The sequence below is a fragment of the Miniopterus schreibersii genome (assembly GCF_964146895.1).
Source record: "Miniopterus schreibersii genome assembly, chromosome: 21".
NCBI classification, from domain to species: Eukaryota; Metazoa; Chordata; class Mammalia; order Chiroptera; family Miniopteridae; genus Miniopterus; species Miniopterus schreibersii.
The window spans coordinates 3,688,998-3,713,249 of NC_138123.1; the positions used below are offsets into that span (position 1 = coordinate 3,688,998).

General features: G+C 45.5%; 1 protein-coding gene across 1 annotated transcript in view; it reads right to left on the reverse strand.

Moving 5' to 3' along the window:
* USH2A (usherin) overlaps positions 1 to 24,252 on the reverse strand; it is a gene marked incomplete at its 5' end in the record, with an annotated part of 301,919 nt that overhangs the window by 40,037 nt on the left and 237,630 nt on the right. The window contains 7 exons of the mRNA XM_081124187.1: positions 256 to 610; positions 4,817 to 4,979; positions 5,676 to 5,834; positions 11,617 to 11,774; positions 12,696 to 12,879; positions 17,691 to 17,798; positions 23,437 to 23,635. Of these exons, the coding sequence (XP_080980313.1) occupies positions 256 to 610; positions 4,817 to 4,979; positions 5,676 to 5,834; positions 11,617 to 11,774; positions 12,696 to 12,879; positions 17,691 to 17,798; positions 23,437 to 23,635 (1,326 nt within the window). The remainder of the gene's footprint in view (positions 1 to 255; positions 611 to 4,816; positions 4,980 to 5,675; positions 5,835 to 11,616; positions 11,775 to 12,695; positions 12,880 to 17,690; positions 17,799 to 23,436; positions 23,636 to 24,252) is intronic.

Consider the following 24,252-nt stretch of genomic DNA (forward strand, 5'->3'; position numbering starts at 1 on the left):
TATCAGGTGGAGAGAGATTCACTTATTTGCTTGAGTTAATACAAATGAACTGTGGTCTGCAAACTGGTTCCCAATATCCCTCATACTCAGTCCAGTCATCTTATATCCACGGCCACACTGCTTCTTTTAACATGTGAAAGATTTCCATACATTTAACCCCTCAGTGAAAAAAAATCACAACTCGGATTAAAAAAAACGAATCTCAACACATTAACCAGATAACCTAAGCATCCGTTATCTTCCCCCAGTACTCACGGCTACTGTGAAGGCGCGCACGGTGGGGATGGTAAAGGTCGGGTCGTCGGGTCGCTCTTGGTAGACCACGTGGTACTGGGAGATGAGGCCGTTCGGAGAGCCTGGCTCCGTCCAGTTCAGCAGCACTGAGTGAGCGCCGCTGGCTCGAGCCCGGGGTGCTGGCAGATCTTGGGGTGGGGCCTCCAGCGTCCGTGCTGAGGACCACGGGCTCTCCGCTGCGCCCCTGGAGTTGTGGGCTCTGACCTGGTATTCGTAGAGGGTGAAGGGCCTCAGGGTGTCTGCAGCATCAGTAAACTCAAGGGCTCCTTCCGACCAGACAAACACCAGGGCCTCCTCGTCGGTGCCAGCAGGACGTCTGAAAGGAAACCCAGAAGGTGATCGGTGACGGCTGCGCCCCTCAAAACTGACGATTTCACTTGTCTGGGTCATTCGCTCGTCCATGGGTAAAATCGAGACGCAGACCTGGCCAGAAGGAGGGGGCTCCTGAGCACGTGTGGCTGGTTTAGTTCCATCTTCCCAGAGCCCGAGCCCAGCAAGCGGTCAATAATTTCTTTCCAGATGACTGACATATAATTTCACGGCATCTCTGCATCTTTGCCTCGTCTCCGCCATCCCTGCTTTCCTATTGGGGCGCAGCCTTCTAGGTTGGGAAAGAACGTACCCAAGAGCTGACCCTCTCTCTCTTTAGCTCACTCACTCACTGAGAAGAAAGACGGATGAGTCAGTCTTTCTAGGCCATTTGGGGGCATTTAATTAACACACTGTTCCTATGCAGACATATTCACATGCCGCCGTATCAGGCTGCCCATCAACACGGAAAGGGTTATCAGGACAAATTAAGCGACGGTACCTGTCACAGGCAGGAAGGGTACTTAACGTCTCTGGCTTGGGGAGCTTGATGACCCTCCGGTTGATAAATCAGGATGCCCTGTGTCTGAGCAATGACAAGCTTCCTGCTGGAGGCAGCAGAGGTTTCCTAGATACCTCCCTGTGACCCGCGATCACCTCATTGCTTCTCGCTGCGCGCACGGGCCAGACTCTGCACTCGGGGGAGGTTTGCAGGGTTTGGCCCCCGTGCTTGTGGCAGATACCGGGTACCAGGTGTGTCACGGGGAGGGATCCATTCTAATGAGGACCACAGGGCTCCCAGCCAAGGTCTCCTCTCATTGAGTTTTGTTCAAAGGTGTTTGCTAAATACAGCAAACAGACATACGAACTTCTGCGGGGAAATAACATTTTCCACTCTGTCTGGCTTCGGCCTTCCTCTAACAATTCGATTACGTTTTTATTAAGCTCTCACGAATCCCTACATCGAGGTGTAGCCGTGGTTGACATCGAACTGACATTCTTTAAAAAGTTGCCTGTAAGTGTGAATTTAAAAAAATACCTACGCCATGTAAGAGATCGGGCATTGTGTTGGCCTTAAGTCTTATTCAGATACAATGAAAGAAGACGCAGCCTGGTGAAGTATTTCTTATCACTACTGAATACTTAATAAATTCACATTTCGGTGAGGTAAATATTTCATCCATGGCGTTATGAAACAGGGTATCTTTACATGTGAATAAACTCTGAACAGAAGAGGTTGAGCAGACCACAATTATTCCTAATTTAGTTCAGATTTAGGCTTCACCTGCTCATTTAACTGGATGTGTTACCTCTTGGGCTCTCTGTACGGAGAGGAATCACAGTGTAAGATCTCTCTGAATAGCCAAGCGGCGTTCTGTGCTTAAGCTCATTCGGGAGACAGCTCGAGAGGGGGGCTGAGAGAGGCCACATTCCCGTAACTTTCATTACAGTATTTTGTTATAATTGTTCTATTTGATTTTTAGTTATTGTTGTTCATTTCTTACTGCACCAAATTTATAAATTAAACTTTATCATAGATATGTATGCATAGGAAAAAAAATTATTACATACAGGGTTTGGGACTATCTGTGGTTTCAGGAATCCATTGGGGGTCTTGAAACATATCCCCCTTGGGTAAGGGGGGGGGCGCTGCTGTATCAAATTCACAGGCACCCGAAACAGAGGCAATCACAGTAACGGTCTTGGCCATACTAGGTTATTGTTTCTTTTAAGTCATAAACATCCTATCTCTCTCTTTTTTTTTAAATATCTTTATTGATTTCAGAGAGAGGAAAGGAGAGGGAGAGAGAGAGAGAAACATCAATGATGAGAGTCATTGATCGGCTGCCTCCTGCACGCCCCCGACTGGGGATCGAGCCCACAACCCGGGCATAGGCCCTGACTAGGAATCGAACCCTGATTGCCTGGATCCTAGGTCGACGCCCGGCCAGGCCCTATCTCTTTATTGAGACAGATACTTGTGAATAGGACAATATCACTAACAAGAGAAGGGAATTACTGAGAAGAAATCATTTGGGGGGCGGGGGTTTGCAGAGAATAGAGTGACGGGCGTTTTCAAAATGGGATTGGCATGCTGGCTTCTTGCAATTTAACGAAACTATCTGCGTGGGCCAACCCCTGCCTCTGGTTTGAGCCAAGTGTGCTTCCTTTGGTGGCGATCGAAGAGGTCACAGGTGACACAGCAGGGATCAGACGCCGTAACCTCCCCAGGAACTCGGCCATAGCTACATAGGGAGCCCCGTGCAGTCCCAGGGTGGAAGAGGCCCGTGTGTCTACGTGCTAAAAAAATTTCTGATTTTTTTCCCCCCCCTGCAGCTATCTAAGAAAAATTTGATATTGTTGTTGTTGAAGCACATTTAAACTTCAGCCGAAATAACCGCCGAGTGATTCATGCCTATGGAGGTGAACATAATGATGGTATCTGGGGCCCCGGTGCGCATTTTCATTTCACTTTAAATAAAAAACAAAATGCATCTGTGTCAGTCAGTGCCCTTCTTCTGTACTCCGAGGTATCAAACAGGCCACAATTATGATTGTGGAGTGATTGTGTCACCTAGGAGGAAGGTTTATTGCTTTGGAGTCCGCCAGGCAGTAACGCATTCTGTTTCATATTACTCTTTATATCATTGTTGGGCTGTGACTGGAATAATGAAATGCCATCAAACGCTGTCAAATTCAATTTACAGTATTTTTCATCGAGGCCGGCTTCCCGCACTACATTCTGTTTTCCTGCTCCGCCGTCGCCATGAGCTTTATTTACACAACCCAGAGAGTGAAGCCGCCTCCCGGTTTGTGACAGACACTTTCTGCCCCTCCTTTCGGAGCCGGCGGGCTTGGATGTGCTTTTCTCATGCAATTAGCATTGAGGGGGCGACAGGAATCGACTCCGAGGGCACGGGCCAGTGGCGAGCCCGCGCCCGTGGGCTGGGCGGAAAATGGAAATCAGCCTTCAGCCGTGTTTGTCGCGGGTTCCTGCGTGTCTGTCGCAGGTTCCTGCGTGGTTGAGCCAGGAGGAGGCTTCTTCAGATCAAGGCGAGCGGAGAAGGCATCCGGCCTGCTGGTTTTCTGCCGGTGCCACCCGCATAACCGGGAAGGCAGCCGTGCTTTTCCTCCCATAATTTCCCAGCAGATCCTCAGCCGGCCACTGCAGTTGTATCTGAAGCTGCAGAGGGACCTGAACCAGGCTCCACGATGCGATCAGGGCCTCGGACCACACCAGGGAAGGTGGGAGGCGGCTGGAGAGACCAATGAAGGGGGGCTGGGCACCTGAGAAAAAGCCCGTGGCCTGTATGCCTGATGGGGACGCGCTGCTTTGGGGGGGGGGGGGGCTTTCCATCTGCAAGTGGCCGCCGCCCGCCGCGTCTGTCTCGCGTGGTGTCCTCTCTGTCTTAGATGGTGCTATGGCCGGAATGGCTATGCCCCCTCCCCAACTCACATGCTGCATCCTAACCCCAATGGGGTGGTGTTAGGAGGTGGAGCCCTTGGGGGGGGGTGACTAGGCCATGAGGGTGGGGCCCTCCTGAATGGGGTTAGTGCCCTTATAGAGGGGACCCCACCCCACCCCACAGCGCTCCCTAGCCGCTGCCACCAGGTAAGGACACAGGGAAATGACGGCCCTCTGGGAACCAGAAGCGGGTGCTCCCGAGACACCCGGATCGCCAGCGCCTTGGTCTCGGCCTCCCTGGCCTCCAGGGCTGTGGGAAATAAATGTTTGTTGTTTCCAATCCACCCAGCTGATGGCATTTTCATTAGAGCAGCCTGAACAAAGTAAGGCAGACACACAGAAAGCTCCCAGCTAGGAAAAAGCCTGTCCGTCTCCCACATGGTAGGTGATGGGAATATTATTAGGTGTCTCGTTCCAGACCTGGGCCCCTCTCTGGACTCACCATCTTCTCCAGGTCAGGGAGCCTCTAGACGAAGCTCCACCACTTCAGCAAAGGAAAGGCCTATGTGGCTCTGAGGTCTGGTCTTTCAAACAGGCTCAAGCAGAACTGCTACATGGTAGCTGAGGTTTTTTCCCCCCACTTGGATAATATATAAACATTTCCGGTACCGATTTTAGTGCCTAGAAGGTGCTCCCCAAACCATAAATTCTCATCCGTCCCCTACTAGAAACAGAAAATGTATCTGACGCCGCAGTCCTGGAATAGTACACATTCTTAAATAATCAAAAATAACAGTAAAGTGTTACCTGTGAATAAAATAGTTGGTGATGACCCCGTTTGGGTTCCTAGGTGGCATCCACGTAACCTCTACGCAAGCCGATCCCAGGGCCCTAAGAACGGGGGGACTTAGATCCACCGGGGCTGCTTCAGATGTTTGGACAAACGTCCCGCTGCTAACTCCACAACTTCCTTGGAAAAAAAAAAAAAAATCAAGACCTTCAGTAATTTCTTTAACTGGAGATGAAGCAATACTGTACCCCACTGTGATCCGCATCTTTTGGGCTCTTAGCAATCGGGTGTTACAGCATTTGAAGGGATGAAGGGGGTGAGAGAGGCTCTTCCCCAAGGTCACTGAGACGGATGATTTCACTGACCACGGGTCTAAGCCACGGAACTCAAGGCCACAGTGCACGCACGTGAGATAGGGGTCAGGAAAGCACGTTAAAATACCTATGCTTCAGCTGACTGTAACTCAACTTCTCAATAATGCCCCCACCAGCCCCTCCTGAATAAAATTTATACACAGCCAAGGTGACTACGTTGCCCATGAAATTTCTGTAATAGCCAGTTTTTTATTTTCCCAGTGATCCCTTGATGCGACCTAGGTGTTTTTCTTTTAAAGGGCCTTATAAAACAAGACTCTGCAATACCACTATTTTAATACTATATTTAAATATTCATGATTTAATGTGCAGAAATGCATAATGCTTCACTCAGTACCAGGCTCTGATTTTTCTGGGTAAACAGTTCAGTGCAAATGAGAAATGAAATGTTAGTCTTTGTATTTGAATTGAGAATCTATCCCTTTTTTTTTTTTTTTTAATATATATAAAACACTTTTTTTTTTTAATAAAAGCCCAGAACAAGTGTCTGAAAGACATTCACCATTTTGACAGGCCTGTATCCTTATGTCATACTGTGTGAATGGAGCCAAGTTCCCCAGCAGGATGGACTGACGGTGACCCACCGAGGAGATGACAGGTGCCACACTGCCAGCATCGAGCAGGACGTTGTATTCCACAGGCATATGGGGGATCAGGACCCCTTTAAAGAGAGAGAGAGTAAAAAAATGTACATGAATGCTACACAGAATGGTGGTCAACAAATGCCTGTCTTTTAAGAACGACATATATTTAAACATTTGTAACATAAAGGCGTATCACTGCTTAATGCAGCAATTCATAACGGCGTGAAACTTACACTGGGAAATATTAGAATGCATATTCCAAAAACAACAAAAGGGTATCACTCATTTCAAAAGGCAAATGAAGTATAATAGCTCTTTTCAAAGATACACTCTGCAGGCAAATAAAAACGAAGCACATTTCACCTCTTAAGAAATACAAGGCAATCAGAAATGGTGTCATGTATTTTTCCTAGGCTAACTTACTCTTAAAGTACCTAAAAAAACACTGGTTTTGCTTGTGACAATAATTTTTCTGTACGCATTGTGTACGCATCCCAGTCTGACACGGATCCTTGACAAAAGAACCCATAAAGTGCCCAAATCAGGGTCTACCTAGAGGCTTCCCAGCGCGTTACTTATGGAGTCAGGACAGTCCACTCTGTCAGTGAGACGTATGCATCTAAACACACATGAAATTTGGGTTTGAAAACTGCAACTTTTCACAGTGCTTCCTAAAGAAAGGTCCTGTCACTCTAGCCTCTTTGCAATCTACGCATGTAATTAAATGCCTGCAAATGGCATTTGGTCATGATCGATACACACACTGGCTCAAGGAGAAGGGTGGGCCCTGAATGAAGACTATAATAAGTGTACCCCCCCCAATTTTCTCATTGATCTGATGCTCATAACATGTGTGGGCTTTTAATTATTTACCTTCGCAGCACTTAAGTTTAGCTTTGCTATAGAAACTATGAAATCTCCAGCACAGGACTCAACCGTGAGAGCCGAGGCCTGAAGAATGCAATGTGATTTGGCTTTTTGTGGATGGAGCCCCAGTATATAAAAGGCAAAAGAACTGGTACAAAGCAGAGATGCTCTGGAATTTGCATGCGATAGGTGAAAATGAGACGTCTGAAGGAAATACTGAACCCAGGCAGAAGGACCGATTACGTGTTTCCTTTGGAAAAAGTGCTAGGTTGGGCTGAACACAGACGGAATTTTTATTTTAAATGAAGAGCCTCCTAGTTAAACTATCTGCTGCACTGGTCCCAATAGCTTAAATTACTGTTATTCTGATGATTCCTAAATCCTTACCTCCAGCCTTATATTTCTCCTGCATTTCTGACTTGTATTTCAATAGCCTACTTCTCAGAGACCTCAATCTCAACAAGTTCAAAGCAGAATTACTGGATTTTCTACTCCCAAACCTGTTCTTCTAGTTTCCTTCTGTGCCATAGAGTAAGACCCTTAGTGTAGACCCTGCTTTCTTGGTTAATCAAAAGTGAATGTCCTCTGCACGTACCTATGAGGTGTTGAGACAGAAAATGCTCCTTGAAGTTGTGACCGTGTCAAACACTGACATGCGTTTAGGAGAGAGGGTCCCCTCCCTTGTCATAATTTACAGGACTGTGACATGACAGGCCCCTGGGTCCCCGCCAACCCTATACCACCTGCAACGAGTTGAACCGACCCTGCTCCCTGGTGTCCCGATGCCGAAATGAAGGGAGATGGGCGTGTTTGTGAAATTCAGCTGGGAGGCCCCATGACTACTGGTCCCCAAGTTCATGCATTTATGTCTGACCTGGGGGGGCGGTGGCAGCTCAAGTGAGTCGATTTGCCCCACGTGCAAAGGCAGTTAGTTATTTGGAGTCAGTGTCGCCCGTCCCACAGTGACAGGCTGCCGGAACCCATTTCCCTGCTCGCTCAAGAACAAGGGTCGCGCTGGTTAGTATTCCTCGCGGTGCCCCTTTTCATAATTTACAGCAACTAGATGCTGATAGGCTATTTAACATTTATGAAGTTAAGATGTAATCAGAAAAACCCTGATTATCTTTACAAATACAAAAGTTAAATTATTCAACTTTTCTCTCTCTCTGTGGCTTCATTTCATAGCACTTGCGTACTTTACATTGGGACGAGTCAATCAATCCTTCCTTTAAATCTTTTTTTTTTAAGGAGCCGGAGCAGGGACAATTCCAAGAGGTCTTGATGATGTCGTTTGGGGGGCTGTGCAAGTGAAACACACATCTATACATATTTTGTGGGAGTTTTACAGAGTTTGTGTAACAGCTGTCACTTTAGGCCCCCACATTATCGGGGTTCCTTAGAGCAGGGACAATGTCTCACTCTTTACAACCCCCACGGCGTCCAGAATGCCACCTCACCCCTGCGTGGGGCGCAGGAAGCATTTTCACATTAGTTACAGTGACCAGATGAATTAATCTACCCAGAGGCAAATGAACTGCATCCCATGAAGTTTAAGCTACAAGTACGATGACCCCCCTGGGTTACTGGATGGACCATCCTTGGATTACGTTGCCCTTATGTATATTTGCTGTATCTATAGCAAATGTTTTAAGCTTCTGATCAGAGTAGAATGCAGAAAAAAGTCATTTACTCTCAGCGCTGTTCACATAGAAAAACAGTGAGAAAATACAGCACAGTGGTTTTGACCATAGGATTTGGAGTCAGACTCATTGAGATTTGGCTCCCACACCTATGCGATGACTAACCAACAGGAAACAGCTTATAACATCTCAACTGATTCTTCCATTAGTAACATAGGGAAAACCACAGGCCATACTATAAGATGTACTGAGTGCTAATTGAGGTATGTGTTAATCTCTTAGAAAAACGCCCAGTACCTATCAGGCCTCAACAGAGTAAGCTGCATTTAGTAAACACCAAAAGGGACTACATCAAACTAAAAACACTGCTGTACAGCAAAGGAAACCATCAACGAAATGGAAAGGCAGACGGTAAAATGGGAGAAAATACATGCAGGCCACATGACAAAGGGTTAAATATCCAAATATACAAGAAACTCATTCAACTTTACTGCCAAAAAAAAAGCAACCACACACCAAAAAACAAAAACCACTCCCACCAACAAATAACCCAATTAATAAAAATGGACAAAGGACCTGAATCAACATTTTTCCAAAAAAGATAGACAAATGGAAGGGTGCGATCTTTAGTTCTAAGATGAGTAAGGTCTGAGGACCTATCGGGTGACACAGTGACTAAAATTGGAATTTGCTAAAAGAGAACTTAAGTGTTCTAATTAAAATTGTGCAAATAAACTATAAATCATGGATATGAATTCTACATTTCTTCTGAAACTCAGCACGGCTTGCCACCTGGTTATAAGACAAGTGAAACACATGCCAATGTTGCATCATCCCAATTAAGACAACATGAATCCTTAGAAATCTTAATGCCATTTTGACTTTGAGTGGAGAGTGTCCAATCTAACACGCCGCGGCCAATGGGCTACCCGAACGCCAAGCTGCCTCGTGTCTATAGACAGGCCTCACCGAGGCTAGCTTCCCTTTCACCGAAGCTTAATTAATAAAAAGCATTTAGAGTCCTAAGCAATATTAACTGAAATTTCTCAGTAGGAGAATTGTTGCCAGTTCTTTTCTTTAATGGGCTCGGAGATAAATGTGAAAGGAAAAGCCCCGGTATTTCGATATTCTGCATTAAGCCTAAATAACTCACCATCTTTAGCGAGAAAACGTGTGCGTTGAGTGCAACGACACTGTTAATCAGAACATGACTGAGGGCTAACAGAGTTCAAAATACAGTCGTCACCTTGAGAGATGAGAAAGACTCCCTATTGCATTTGGAGTTTAAATAATTGTGAATGTTCAGATTCTCAAGCAGTAGGGAGATCCAGCTCCACTATTCTGAGCAAACCAGTGGTGTTCCACGAAGTATTTGCTTTCTCACTGCCTATAATTTTCCACCCATTAAGGCAGCATGTGTCCTTTGGTTGCTTTCATATCGATGTGTAAGTCCTGACCCAAGGTTCAGAGCTGGTGAGAGGTGAGAAGACATGTTTGGGGATAAACGAGCCTGTAGATGTGAACAGTGATGTCCAGCATGTCCCCGGTGCCCACTGAACGGTTCACATGCCGTCTCACTGAGCTCACGGAACAGGAGATTCTTCCTCAGTAGACTTGGGGTTGACAGCCTATCTTTGCACAGGCTTTCCAGGTGATTCTTATGTTCCTTCAGGTATAGAAACTACAGGTCTGGACAGTTGTGCCCACTTCTCAGCTCTGCCCATGGAGTAATCATAGTGTAATGGCACGGGACTGAGATGAACACCTAGAAAGCTCTTGATTGTAACGCAAATAAACAACCTCCAGTCATTACAAGTTTGTTTTCTTTCCGTTTAAAATATATATTTGTGGCAATCCAGGAACAGGAAAATATTTTTAGTATCCAAATCAACACCCAGCATGAGGTACTTTCCAATAAAATCAACTGTAGATTATACACGAGTCAAAATCATCTGCCTGTTTACTGAGTTCAAAATCCTTCTAGGCACCGGGAAAAAAAGTGTAATTTAAGATTTTAATCTTTCCATATATTACAGGGTTTCTGTAATGGATTTTGTGCATCTGAAACGACAAGATTGACAGGTCTGGGTATTATAGATTTATTAACCATCGGCTACACGGTCAGAGTTGGCGGGAGAAGCATCTCTGCAACAGCCCCTGGGCTGGGTTAGAACAATTTCTGCAAAGCTTCCGGGAGCCAAGAGTTAAGATTCCATTAAGGCACCAAAAGTTGTGTTTTATGTCACAATGATCCCTTTCTAAATGGAAACGTTTTCCATTGAACGCAAATAGACGCTGTCGAACTCAAACAAAAAAAAATGGCAAAATGCTGGGAAATGTGAAAGAAGCCTTAAAAATGGACTAACCCAGTCCTGCAGTTGGCGGTTTTATCGTCACAGAAATGGGGGCCTTGGGATCTAGCAGATGTTGGAGCAAACACATTTGAAAAGAAATGAGTAATTAAAGGCAAAAACAGTTCATCTGAAAATAACCGGCGCTATCTAGAGAATATTATAAACCAGATAATGCCAATCCCAGGAATTACCTCCATGTTTCTAAGCACCCCCCACACAGGTACCGTCCTTTCACCGACTTACAGGCGGAGGTGAGAGAGAGAAATGGCTTAAGGTCGGCTAACAGGTGGTGTTCCTGGGATAGGAATTCTGGTTTTTTCCACTCATCCTCACGTTGGTTGTCTTAAAAGAAATAGGTTTTCAGATCCTCACTAAGCGTGAAGCCCTCGGATGGGCAATGGCCACGTGCGTGTGTGATCCTGTTAAAAGGACAGGTAACTGGCCCAGCCAGGGAGCCTCCTGGCCACACTGCTCTCGAGAGTTTGGCTGGCGGGAGACCCTGGTGTGAGGCTCGGAAACGGCCGGTCCGCAGGGTGGGTCTGGTGTCAGGCTGGCTCTCTTCTTTGCGGCACAAAACCCCGAAGGGACTATTACAATGCCAAGGGGTCATCTGCTACCAGGTCGCAAGGCAGCGACGCTATCCCGAGAGAAGCAGAATCGATTCCATGGATATATGCGAACAAGGCGACATTTTTAGGCTCTGGTACCTGAAAGTGTTGCTTTGATACAACAACGTGTATCTGTGTATCTCTGCATCTTTACATACCTATGTCTATATCTGCGTGTACGTATGTATGTGTGTATGTTTACCTATGTGCGCATACCTGCCAAAGCGTGGTTTACGTTATCTTGTTTATATTACCCAGGAAACAGATGATCTCCTTCTGATTTACTAAATTCACTAAATTATTAATACTTAATAGATACCCGTCTTTATTGCCACTTAATTTCCTCTAAAATGTTCTACACACACACACACACGCACTTTCTTTCTTTACCTGGGGGGTTCCAGGCTATGAATATGGAATGAGGCCCGGTCACTGTGATGTTGTACGGAGGCTGGACTTCTTCTGGGGTCAAAAGAGGTGTCTGGACAAGGTACTCGTCACTGAAACCACTGCCACCTCCAGTTGTGGCTTCCAACTTGTAAACGTATCTGTATCGGGGGGAAAAAAAGTTGTTGCAAGGCAATGCGCGGGAGAACTGAACAACGGTGGCTGTTCTTCTCCCCATTGCTTAGCCCTACACTTGGGACAACTTGCGAAGTCCCTGCCCCTGTCCAGAAACTGCACCACCGACTTGGTCGTCGGTCTACCCCGGGCAGCGCTGTCCCCAGGCCATTACTCTCTCTCCCCTCCCGACTTTAACGCCCCAGCAATTCGAGGCTTTTCTTCACCATTTCAGGAGAGCCCTGGGGCGTGCTGCGCACTGTGGAGGGACCCAATTAATCTGCCCCATTTTCAAATGGGCGAGAGTTCAGGGCAATATATTTAGAGGGAGCAGTTTCCAAACCGATCTCCCACTCTCTACAATAAAGCCAAATCCATCTTTATTCTCGGCAACAGGGCATCTGCTGATCTCAAATATATTTTGTCTCTGCTGAGAAATGAATGGGTATGAGTTGCAAACAGGTGGACATCCACCCCCCAAAAATCACTCAGGTCTATTATATATAGTGCAGCGAGCAGAGAACACACGACGCCGAAAGAAAAGGGAGTTGACGAACAAGGCCCTTTCCATTTCTTTCATTGCTGGTTGAGGAATGCATGCTTTTGAACACAGGGTCATTTTTAAAGCTGAATAATTTGTGTATTTTGTCTGCGTCAACATTCTCAAGCGTTTGAGTCATCTAGAAGATTTTTAAGGAGTCCCCCGGGTTCTCAAGACTAACGTAAGGCGTTAGCACTTGTGTCACCGCCATCGGAACTGGGTCCACTGACCTCATCGGCTATTCGACAGCTAATGAGTGAGATGAACTAATTAATTCCCTATCGGTTCAGTGGGAGGCACAGTCTTTTCATGCCTGAAAAATCTAAAAACCTAACTGCACGATGGGTGAAGTTTCCTTCTGGGTCACCTGCTGTTGGGCCGCAGGTTGCCGTCGGTGAAACGCTGCTCCTCGCCGCCACCCAGGAAAACGGAGCTTCCGTCGCGACTCAGCCGATACTGCGACACGAGGCCGTTGGGCTTGTCTGGGGGACCCCAGCACAGCTCCACCGCCGTGGAATTGATGATGATGTGTCGGGGTGTCGCCCACACGCCTGGCAGAAACGACACGATGAGCATTCAGTGTTGGGATAAAGGAAACACTCTACCCAAAGTCCCCGCGTCACCGCCCACGCTCCGATCCTTTTCTCTGTTGATAAAACAATCTCGGGGTGAGCGGCAGCAAGACTCCTGGTTTTCTTTGGAGGCGAAATGCATAACTGGGCTTGGATTGTTTTATTCTGGAATTGCCTTTAAGGAGCGAACGCCATCCAAGCAGGGATGAGGGATTCCCTGCCTTGGCTGTCACTCTGAATGCAATCAAGATTTGACGGATGCGTGACAGTGACATCACCTGGTATTGACCTGAATTATCCAAGTCACCAAATAAACATGATTTCTCTCTGCCTCTGTCGCCCTCTGTTGTTTCTTTTTGCCTTTTCTCTAAGCCCCTCCTTCCAGCCCCACAGGCCCCACCTCCCCAGGGGACCTCAAAGTGGCATAGTCCCCAGACAGGGAGGCCGTCCCCTTCTTCTTTTCCAAAAGCCACCTCCTAGGAGATCCCCACTGAGTCTCGGTTTTCGGAGTCATCTTTATGCTGAACACTCCCAAGTGCCAATAACTGGACTAAAACTCTCTCCCGAGCTTCAGGCTCATGAATCTAACTGTCTACCTGACACCTCCATTTGGATGACTAATTATATAGAGAAAACTTAAAACCTCCAAAACAGAACTCCTGATTTTCCTGTCTACAATCTGCTCATTTCCCGATCGTGTCTGTCTGTCCATTTTATTGGGCAAAAAAATTATTCTTGAGGCTATCACTTTTCTCACCTCTGAATATAACCTATCATTAAGTCCTGCAGATTCTACCCTAAATGCCTATCGTTCCCTATATCTTTACCGCCATATTTCATTGTGATCTTTATAAAAGTGCATAATATATACATATATATATGCATGCCAATGCGATCTTTATAACATATACAACCCTTTTAAAATTATTCATATAATTATTCATATAATTTCAACTCCTTGTGCTAGCCTGTGTGGCCCTACATTTTTCTGCCTCTGGCCTACCTGGCGCCATTGTCTCCATCCACACCAGACCCTACGGGAATAGTTTTTGTTTGACTCTCCCCTAAGTTACTCAGTTAAGGGTAAGATCCTGAAACTTTAAAAAAAAACAATTTTCAGGAAATTCAAATACAATGTGTTTAGCAACATCCCAAACGAATCAAGGTCGATTTCAAAATGGCATAAAACGTACTGATTTTCTACGGAACAACTTGTTCCTGAGAAGAAAGTAGTTCATTTTGTCCTGAAAGCTTGCTCTGTGTTGAATATTTGGACAAATCTACAAATCATCGTATACATTTTTTTTTTTCTGAGTTTCTCTGCCAACAGCCATGAGATGACTCAACCACTTAATTACAGTTCTGACTTAAACATGATATTAATTTGTTGATTTAACAGAAAGTACAAAAATTCACTCATAATCTTCTTCCTGAAGTCAAGTCTTTCTCACCTTGAAGGATGTATTAAAAATCCCCAAGAGCTTGGCTGGTGTGGCTCAATGGTAGAGTGTCAACCTCTGAACCAGGAGATCAGGGTTCAATTCCAGGTCAGGACACATGTCCAGGTTACAGGCTCAATCTCCAGTAAGGGCCATGCAGGAGGCAGCCGATCAATGACTCTCTCATCCATGATGTTTCTCTCTCTCCCCCCCTGTACCTTCCTCTCTCCAAAATCAATAAAAACATATGTAAAAAATCACCAAGATATGAAAAAGACTATTTCTTAGTTTCCAGTTTGAACCAGTCAATGCAGCCTGTGGATTTGGAGAAGTTAACGAAATAAAATGAAGCAACATTTTGGGTTTGCTCCACGTTTTAGGTAAAAATTGAGTTTCACATGTGAACAAGCTCTATTCATGTTGATCAAAATCCTGTGGCCATTGGTTTGATTTATAAGAGGAGACTGACATGTGAAAAAACAAGGGCTGTGTTTTGACTTGTATAATGACATGGAGACAGTGTCATCTTGGCAGCTGCAAGGAATCTTTGACAGAGTAAGACCACCTTTGGCGAGATGTCTTAATGAGAGCCCCAGATGGAGAGTCTGTCCCCTCGCTGAGCCTGAGTCTCAGGTGGCATCAGAAGCCTATTTTACATAGTAGAAAGGCTGAGTTAAGGCAACTCAAGGGAAGAAAACTTTACGTGGTCATGAGGGAAATTACCTTGAGTGGGTAAGCTAGCTGGGAGCATAAGAGTGAAATTCCAGAAGGAGACCTTGGTGGGCCTCTTGACATGGTAACCACCTAAAAAGGAAGGAGTCTACTGGGTTTGTTTGACATGTATCTTGAATGCCTTGTGATATCACCCACTCTCATGTTCCCTCTACACCTTCATTTCAACAGAAAAATCCCAACATGTATTGTGGATTGGCTTTTTTTTTCTTCCTGAAATAAGGTGAAGGGAACCAATTTTCTATTAGCTGATGTCCAGGATGCATTGACATCTGGACTATGTACTATTTACTAATTTATTCATTTGGCATTCTACCCAGTATCATGTCATTTTCTGTGTTGGGCAGCCATTCTACAAAGAAAGCAACCATCCCAACTCATCTCACTATTTGCTAAAGGAACACAATTTTCTATGAGGCTAAAATTGTAGAGGATTGCGTCCAACTGATCAATGAGGTCATAATAAACATTAACTTTTTCCCCTTTGTTTCTAAGATTGACAATGAGAGAGAAATGGGAGGAGCTCAGGGTGGCTCTGAACAAATGCTTCTTTTATTTCTCTCCAAATCCACGTAGGACACTCAAATGTTAGCCCTTCAATCTACGTCTAATTCACTCGAATAGGCATTTTATAATTAGTGGTGTCTGGGTTACTGATTTAAAATGCCATGTTTGTTTCCATCCTACAGAACGACAGAACTTAATGTTACTGGCGATTGGTTTCCTTACACCCTCCAGTTAAATGTGCCAACTACATCTATTCCACATACAACTTATTCACAAATGGCACTTAATGCAGCCAGAAAATGGATCCTAAATCCACATTTCTTCAGTGGAGAAAAGCCCATTTAGTTTATTACTCCTCTGCACAGTTATTTGTGTTCAAGGAAAAGTGCCTAAAGTTAAAAAAAAAAAAAGGAACTCAAGGATAGCATTTCTCATCTCACACTCCCCTGCGTTGTTGAAAGCTATAATTTTTAAGTCAGGAAATCTGAGTCAAGAAAGGCTGTCGGGTCTGTGGGAAAATAGACATTTATCTTCTAATAATTTAAATGTATGGATTTCGTGAGCAAACTGGAGGAAGAGGCCCTGTTATTTTATCAGGCTTGAGTTTCAGCCAAAAAAATGGCTGGTGGATCCTTTAGAAGGTATCCATTACCATCAAAGTATCCATTGGATAGTTTACCTTTCCAAAAAATCCACTGCTGGTTTCTTCCTTTCAAAGGAACACTAAGCTTTTTGACATGAAGCATTCTTTATATAGAAAACATCATTAGTGAATTCCTGGGGAGGAGCCATATGTCCCTATGTGGAATTTTCCATTTTACTCCCCATTTACTGGTAGGAACTTCAGGTCTAATATTCTGAGGTGCAACAACCCCTTTCATTAGCAGAGTCATGGACAAGTGGTTCAGCACTCTACGATGTTAGTTCACATTACATTTGTTTAGAGACTTATTTAGGCCTCTATTTCCCCCACATGCAAAACAGGCAGATAATACATTTTTAAAAATAATTCGTTGAGCACCAGCCCGAGCTTGTGAGCATGTTTTTTCTCCTAAAAGTAGATGATACCACCCACCCAGTTCCCAACCCATAAGCAACCACTGTTATCAGATGGGTGTATACGCTCCCAGAATTTGTCTGTGCATTTATTTACCTATAGAAATAAATATCATTTTCTATGTATGCTTTTTATACACATAAATACCATATATTAATGGAGTTCTATTAACTCCCTCTTTATATGTGTGGATTATCCATCTCATTTTTTAAAACTGATGCGTGAAATACCACAGTGTGACTATACCTGAATTTATTTGGCATTTCCCCTACTCGGGTACATTGAGATTGCTTCCAACATCTGCCATTAGACAAACAAAACACGGTTCAACACGCAGCCTGGTACACCCCTCCTGGAGCAGTTGTGGAAAAGTTATTTTCTGGCACAGATAATTACAATGAAACTGCTGGGTCACGGGGAGTCAGCATTGTAAATTTAATGCCAGTTTGCCTTCTGAGGTGATGGTCCCACTTTACATTCCCCATGTTTGCAAGTTTCCTCCACTGTCCATCGGTTAGAATCCGTATTGCTCGTGGTCCACCCCCGAAGTCCACTAACTGCTCCATGAACTCTCTCTGGGTGTCTGGACGGACGGTCATCATACACCCCTCAGATTAGCCTGAGCACCCTGCTCACCTCTTCTTTCTGAAGGTCACCTTCTGGACTCGCTCTCTTCCTATGGGTTTGGGTACCTGTCCTATCACGTCTACTTGATTGCAAGTCAACCTCAGCAGTGAGCATGGTACTTGTTCTATCAGGCACCCCAGAAATATTCAACTTTTGATTTTTGGAGGAATTTCATATCCCAGTCCATAAGAATAGTAACTTTTATAGAACCCTAAGTCTAAAAGGGTCAAAAAGAATTGAAAGCAAACGTTAACTGGGGAGGCACAGAGTTGAACCAAACCTGAAGAATGAAAACCTAGAATATTATTTTCTTTTGTACCTACTGACTTTATGCCTTCTTCCCAGTTCATTATGCAAGAGCTTGGCGAGTTTACTTTAAAATGCCACAGGAAAACGTCTTCTCCCAAATCACGGGTATTTTTAATTACCTTGAGGTGCTGCCTGCAGAGTCTGACCTAGAAAGGGCTCGCTCGAAGTGCACCCGGCAGATGTACAAGCTGTAAGAGTGAAGCTGTAGCTGGTGTACGGCTGGAGACCTAGAAAGAGCAAACCAGAAATAAAGTTCATCTGGAGAGGATTATTTATTATCAGCTAAGCAGCAGAAGCAACATGCAGAGTTGTCGATACGACATCCAAAATTTTTTTAAGAGCAGAAAACACTCTTTAAAAGAAGAGAGGAACTTCATAAGCAGTTCAGCACTAATGGACATTTCACGAATCACTGATGAAATGATAAATTCTCAGCCTTAGAAGAGATCTTAGCCTCCATGGACCCCAGCCATGCACCTTTTTTCTTGATCTCCCTGTACGGGGTGTCATTGGAGAGGCGGCCCTGCTCAGGAGATGGGAGCCCTCTGACTCCCAAAGAGCCCGTCCCACCTTCAGAGAGCTCCAGGGTTCTTGTTTTGTTTGAAAGTCTTTCCTTATGTTGTGGTAAAGATAAATTAAACAATAAAGATGCATTTAAAAAAAAATAATTAATCAGCTGGTTCACTGAGACTGGGAGCCGTGGCCTGGGTTCTCAGCTAAAGCGCTCATGTTGTGTAGCTGGAGCCGCTCCAGGACTCAGCTTCAAAGCCCTTTGTGTTTCCTTATCGGTTTAATGAAAAGATGCAGATACTGATGCGACCGCAATCGCCCATCTGGGTGCGATGGAGCATTTACACGATTTTGATCTCCGCCTGATTTGCAGATGAGGAGCGGGATGAAAGATCCAAGTCACACCCGAGCCACGTACGTCTGATAAAAGCTTATGGGAAAATGCTAACGATGATAAAATATAGAGCTCGAAAAAAATTTTAAAAATAGGTAGGACGCATCCAGGAAGGACAGAGACTGCAGTGGCAAAAGCTGATTTAGCCTGATGAGGACCCCATGTCCTGCCACTACTGGAAAAGGGGGGTCTTGACCCTTAGAGCACCGTTCATCTGAGTATCTCACTTCTCGCTTAGAACGTAAGCAGTCTGAGAACAGGGGTGGTATCCTGAGGTTTATTTCTCACCATTATTTCTCAATACCGCCTATTTTAAATGTTCATTGCTTGTGAAATATCGTTTAAAGAAGGCCAAGCACACGAAAGTGCTCCACAGGGATGGCAGGGCTGCGAGGCGACAGTGGACACCCATGACGCCCATCACAAGAGTGACCGGGCCAAACTGGCCCTTTCTCATAATTTCATACGTATCCCTGCCCGCGGCATCTATTCATTGAGCGACCGAATCTCCTCTGGGTGCAGGCTATTAAAATAATCACAAAGACTAATGTAACTGGGGAACAATAAATAGTCTCTAGACTTTTTTTCTGCGTGTCCGACACCAGCATCGCCCCTGAAAGTGAAGTCACATATGCCGATGAGAATTCAACGGGTCTCAGGTTGTTCTACTTTTACTTCTCTATTCACTGCACTCTATGTACTAACTGAACATATTTTATAAGAAATGCAGTTATTTTTCAAGGAAATGCAGTTATTATATGGAAAACGATGACATAGGTAGCTCAAAGCCCAGTGAAACTTCCAGCAATATATATATATATTTATATAAATATAATATATATAAATATATAAACATATAAATATATAAATATATAATATATAAATCCAAGTGGGTATATTTTAAACACAATTTTAAATATTACTGCAATTCAGGCACTGACTCAGTATTGCATGGCTGTCGGAGAAAAGAGTCTGAAATTAGACTCTTTGGGTTCTAACCTCTACCTGTCTAGTAACTATAACCATGGGCAAGTTGTCTGACCTCTGGGTGCCTCAGTTTCCACATCTGTAAACTGTGGGCACGACGGATAGTGTAGACTTGCTTATGGGCTGCAGGCTAATTTGGGAGAAGGCGATATCGGAATCCACCATTTCCTATATTCTATTTTTCAGGTCCTGTATTTTCCATATTGTTAGGGGGCTGGGTTACCCGCGGGCTTGGTTCAAACACCCTGCAAGCACAGCACCCGCTGCCATGAGGCGTGGATGATTTACATGAACTAGATGTCCCTTCATATAGATGACCCTGTACGACTCAATAAAACCAACACACTTCAAGCGGAATTTGCTGTCATTTTAAGTAAGTCTCTATTGGTAGTCCTTAAAATGAGATATATATGAAATATTAGCAACAGGCAATGAAAAGGGCACGCCAATTGGAAAGTACTCGTGAATTGATCAGGGCGAGGAGAGGGAAGTAGAGAGATGTCTCCAAGGAACCCTTCTGACTGTAACTTAATCCTGGAGTCGAAGAGCAGGAGAACAGAAAACATCACTCAGGGGCTCGGCACTGAATTAAAAGAGTAGGAAACAGTGTGTAGGGGGGGAAAGGCAAATGAATGGAGAAAAAGCCTAGCATTTAACATTTCGGTGCAGTGAAGATTATTACTGTGTCTGCAAATTACCCGGATCTGCCCACAGGGAATCTTGTTCTTTATTTTTTTTTTAAGGAAAGAGGCATATTATAACCAAACTCATTGCAATTACCCTTCCAAGTATCATTACTTTCAAGAGTAAATGTGTGTTGAAAGGAGACCATGAAAAGTCTGCCTGTGGGCCATAAAAATATGACTTGGAAAACAAAACCCATGCCTATGGAAGTGACGTGTGATGTACTCTATAAGAAACAGCTTGTTTCTAATTTTTAATCTCCAGGTAAATAGCCAGGAAAAGGCATTGTGTCTGCTATAATTTTGGATAGCCAGCGCTCCTTCGAAGCTCTCATCCAGTCATTCTGCAGTGTCATCTGTTATAGTCTAAAGAATTACCAAACAGCCCTGAAATATGATGACGACGATGCCTGGGAGTCTTGGAGCAAGCCTCCTTCCTGGCCTCTGTGGTCCCGCGGGGGGCACGCGACTCAACCCGAATGCCTTCTTCTAGAACACGAGGCTATTGTCTCTCTCCTTAAAAGGCTCTACCTACTGCCTGGCCGGCGTGGCTCAGTAGTTGAGTGGTTTACTTAAGGCATTGATAACACCGCTAAATAATTAACCGAGGACGTATGAACCAGGAGGTCACGGTTCGATTCCCGGTCGGGGCCCAGGCCCGGGTTACAGGCTTGATCTCCAGTGGGGGGCGTGCAGGAGGCAGCCGATCAATGGCTCTCATCATTGATGTTTCTCTCTCTCTGAAATCAATAAAGACATATATATATATATATATATATATATATATATATATATATTTTTTTTTTTTTAAAGCTTTACCTGATAGTTGAGGAACAGAGACGAGAGATAAAGGAAGCAGCCACGAAGTCTAATAAAAGCTATGATAGCAGGATGTGGGACAGACACTATGGGAACACACAGGGTTATCTAAAGGTAAAATCCCTTTATAAAAAATTTCCCACATTTTGGGATATCGATGGTCACACTAGGTTCTCCCTTTTCCCAAAGTGGTCTCTGTTCCGGGCTGTTCGCAGCCGCTCTTCGGCCCTAATGAGGACGGTGGACCTGGTTGAGCGCAGGTGGCTTTCCCGGGCCTCCTAGGGGATGGTGGCAGAAGGCAAACCCCTCTCCTCGCCGACGCCGGTGTGTTTTCCCTCTTAAGTGAAATGCAGCGAGGAGCAACTTTTAATGAATTTTTAAAAAACATTTCCCCTGGAGTTAAGAGACACATAAGCCCTGATCGTATCAGCTGCTAAAGGGGACATGATTAATTCATTCTGTCCTCAGTGGCCCTAATTATTTCGTTAATCCCTCTTCCCTGCCTCCGCCCCGGCGCCGACACCGGGAGGCCCCCCGTGGACAGCGGCGGTGACCCGGAGCGAAACCGCGCCGTCGCTGCCAGCCCGACCGTCCCGCGCAGGCCGCTGGCGCGTTCAGTGACCGGGGCGACGGAGAGGCCTGTTATTGACAAGCTGCCATGTGCTGTTTGCATTAGCGAATATGAGAAGCCGGTGGCGGCCGCGCCTCGGTCCCCACGGGGCCCGGCTCAGTGAGATAGCAGGACACGCGTCGGTTTACTTAAGGCATTGATAACGCCGCTAAATAATTAACCGAGGACTTCCTGTCTTCAATTACTTAATGCTTTTTTTAACATCTTGAGGGGATTATAAGCAATTTATGGATTTCGCGTGATGAGTGCCTTCGCCGCTATTCCCACAGACCATTTAGGGGATCATGTTGCTAAAGCTCCGAGGTAATTAAAAATAAGCAGGGCGACGACGGGGCTGAGGCAGGGTGCCCGGCTCCCCCGCCGTCGTTTCTCGGGACCCGGATTCCAGGCTCGGGGACGGCGAGAGCTCCCGCTTCATCAGTGATCGGCGGTCGCTCAGCGGATGCCGGGGTTTGGGAAAAGATGGGAAAAGCAAAACACTCATCCCAGGGGCTTCGGGCGGCTCTTCCATCAAACGTCGGAGATGAGATGTGAAATGCACTTGCTGAGTGTCGCTCATCTCATGAGCTCCATGAAACGGCCATTGGTGTCGCAAAGCAGCTCTGCAGGGTGCTGGCCGGGCTGCTGGCCGCGGTGCTGGATCCTGCCTGGCAGATAAAATGCGTCCACACTGCATGGACGTCGGGTTTTAGGTCGTCTGACGCCACCCAGCACCAATCCTGTCCCACGGGGCTACACGTGGGTGGCGCTGGGCTTGGTCAGGTTTTGCCCAATGAGGTTTATTTCTTCTTTCAACAAAGAACTCGTCCCTTTAGGGCTGGACTGCCCAAGGGACGCGCTGTCTAAAGCTGCCAAAAACAGTGCCGACGGGCTGACTGGATTCGAACGACTTCTTTCCATTTTATAATTTTGTAAAAAGTCAGATTACGTGGGGAAAAACTTTAAAGTGTTTACTCTAATAAAAGAAGAATTCGGGCATGCACTCACGTGCGTAAAATCCTCTTTGATGTAAAGTTATCCATTAAAAATGACAATGAAAGGAAGACCTAGGGGAGGGAAGCCCCCCTAAAGACCACATTCCAGCAGGAAGAGATACAAAAAGGCAGATAGGAAACGAACGGAAACGTCAGCGAGGGGCCGACGATGACAATGACACAGGTGACAGGGTGGCGTGTCAGGGAAGCCACAGCCAGCCTGGGGACGTCAGAGAATCCTTCCCTCCTACAGAAGTGACATTCAAGCTAAAACATGTTAATTATTATTATAATCACTGCTGCTAATTATCTAACATTATACTATTATATTGTACTATTATTACACTATCAAAGCTAATTATAAACTGCTATAATAAACAATAAAAATAATGCAATTATTAATTGATGTTAATAACAAGTTGTCACAACCAGTCAACTGTCAACTATTCTGTGTATTAATTACCGACGTGGTAGATAAACGTTGGCCTCTGGCTGATTTTTTTTTCCCTGCCTCCCAATATGGTCTTGGCTACCCCAGCCCTGTTATATCTATGAGTATATCCTTGGGGAATGAAAATGCACCTTACTGATTGTCTGAAAAAAAAAAAAAACACAACAAAAACACGGAATACTGACGTCAAACCCCTACACATAATGCACATCCAAGCCAAGTATAAATTATCTCTGAAGTTATCTGCTGTTGTGGCTTATTGCTGTCAGTGTGGGTCCCTCGATTAGTGTGGTAAGTGGGATCTGACCATATGTCAAGAGAACGCGTCCTTTCAAAGTGACCTCGTCTATCACGCACACGCCCCTGGGATGCTCGGCCCCCTCCCCACGGCGACAGACTCTTCCGGTGGGTTTTACCTGTGACCGTATGTTGCCTCCTGTCGGCGGTGTCCGTGTGGATGAGCCCTTTCCCAGCCTGCCGGAGCTGGTACTCCTTAACGACGCCATTCGGTTTCTCGGGGGCGTCCCAGCTCAAGCGCAGAGCGTCCGCGCTGGGGGCCGTGACTCTCGGGGGCAGGATGCCCTGCGGGGCTCCTTGGGGAGTAGCTGCGACCACCTGCAACATGGGAATTAAACAGCCATTTATCATACGCGTATACGAGGTGTCCCCACCCATGAGGGTGTCACTTTTGTTTGAAAACGTGGTTGGCTGGCCTGGCAGAGCATTAGCGGGGGGCTCGGAGAAGCAGCCCCCCTCTCCGATTCCTTTCCTCCCATCCCGCTAACACAATGACATCTGACCTTGAACGCATCGCACGAGTCTCAGGCTACCGTTTATCACAACAGGTTCAACAAGGGTTTTGACGGCGGAGGGCAGCCCCCCGTTTAAACAAGTCCGGCCTGGCTGGCACACTGTCTTCCCAGACAACTCTTGATAACTCTGTTCCATATGGCCCATGAGTGTCTTTGCATTTTAACAGCCTGATTTGGTACATTTTAAGCGCCGGCAAATGTGGAGTAAAAGTCACATCTGAACTTGCCAGCGCAGAATATGCTTTGAACAGTATAAAAGGGGGGACTTTTTCCTGCTCTTCCTATGATCCCTGGGGTGACTCTACAGGCTGCACCAAGGTTCTAGAAGAACCGAGCAGGAGGAAACAAAAGATACAACCAACCCGTTATTTGTCCAGCGCTGTCGAAATACGGCTTTGGGAGAAAAAAGGCTGCATTTGT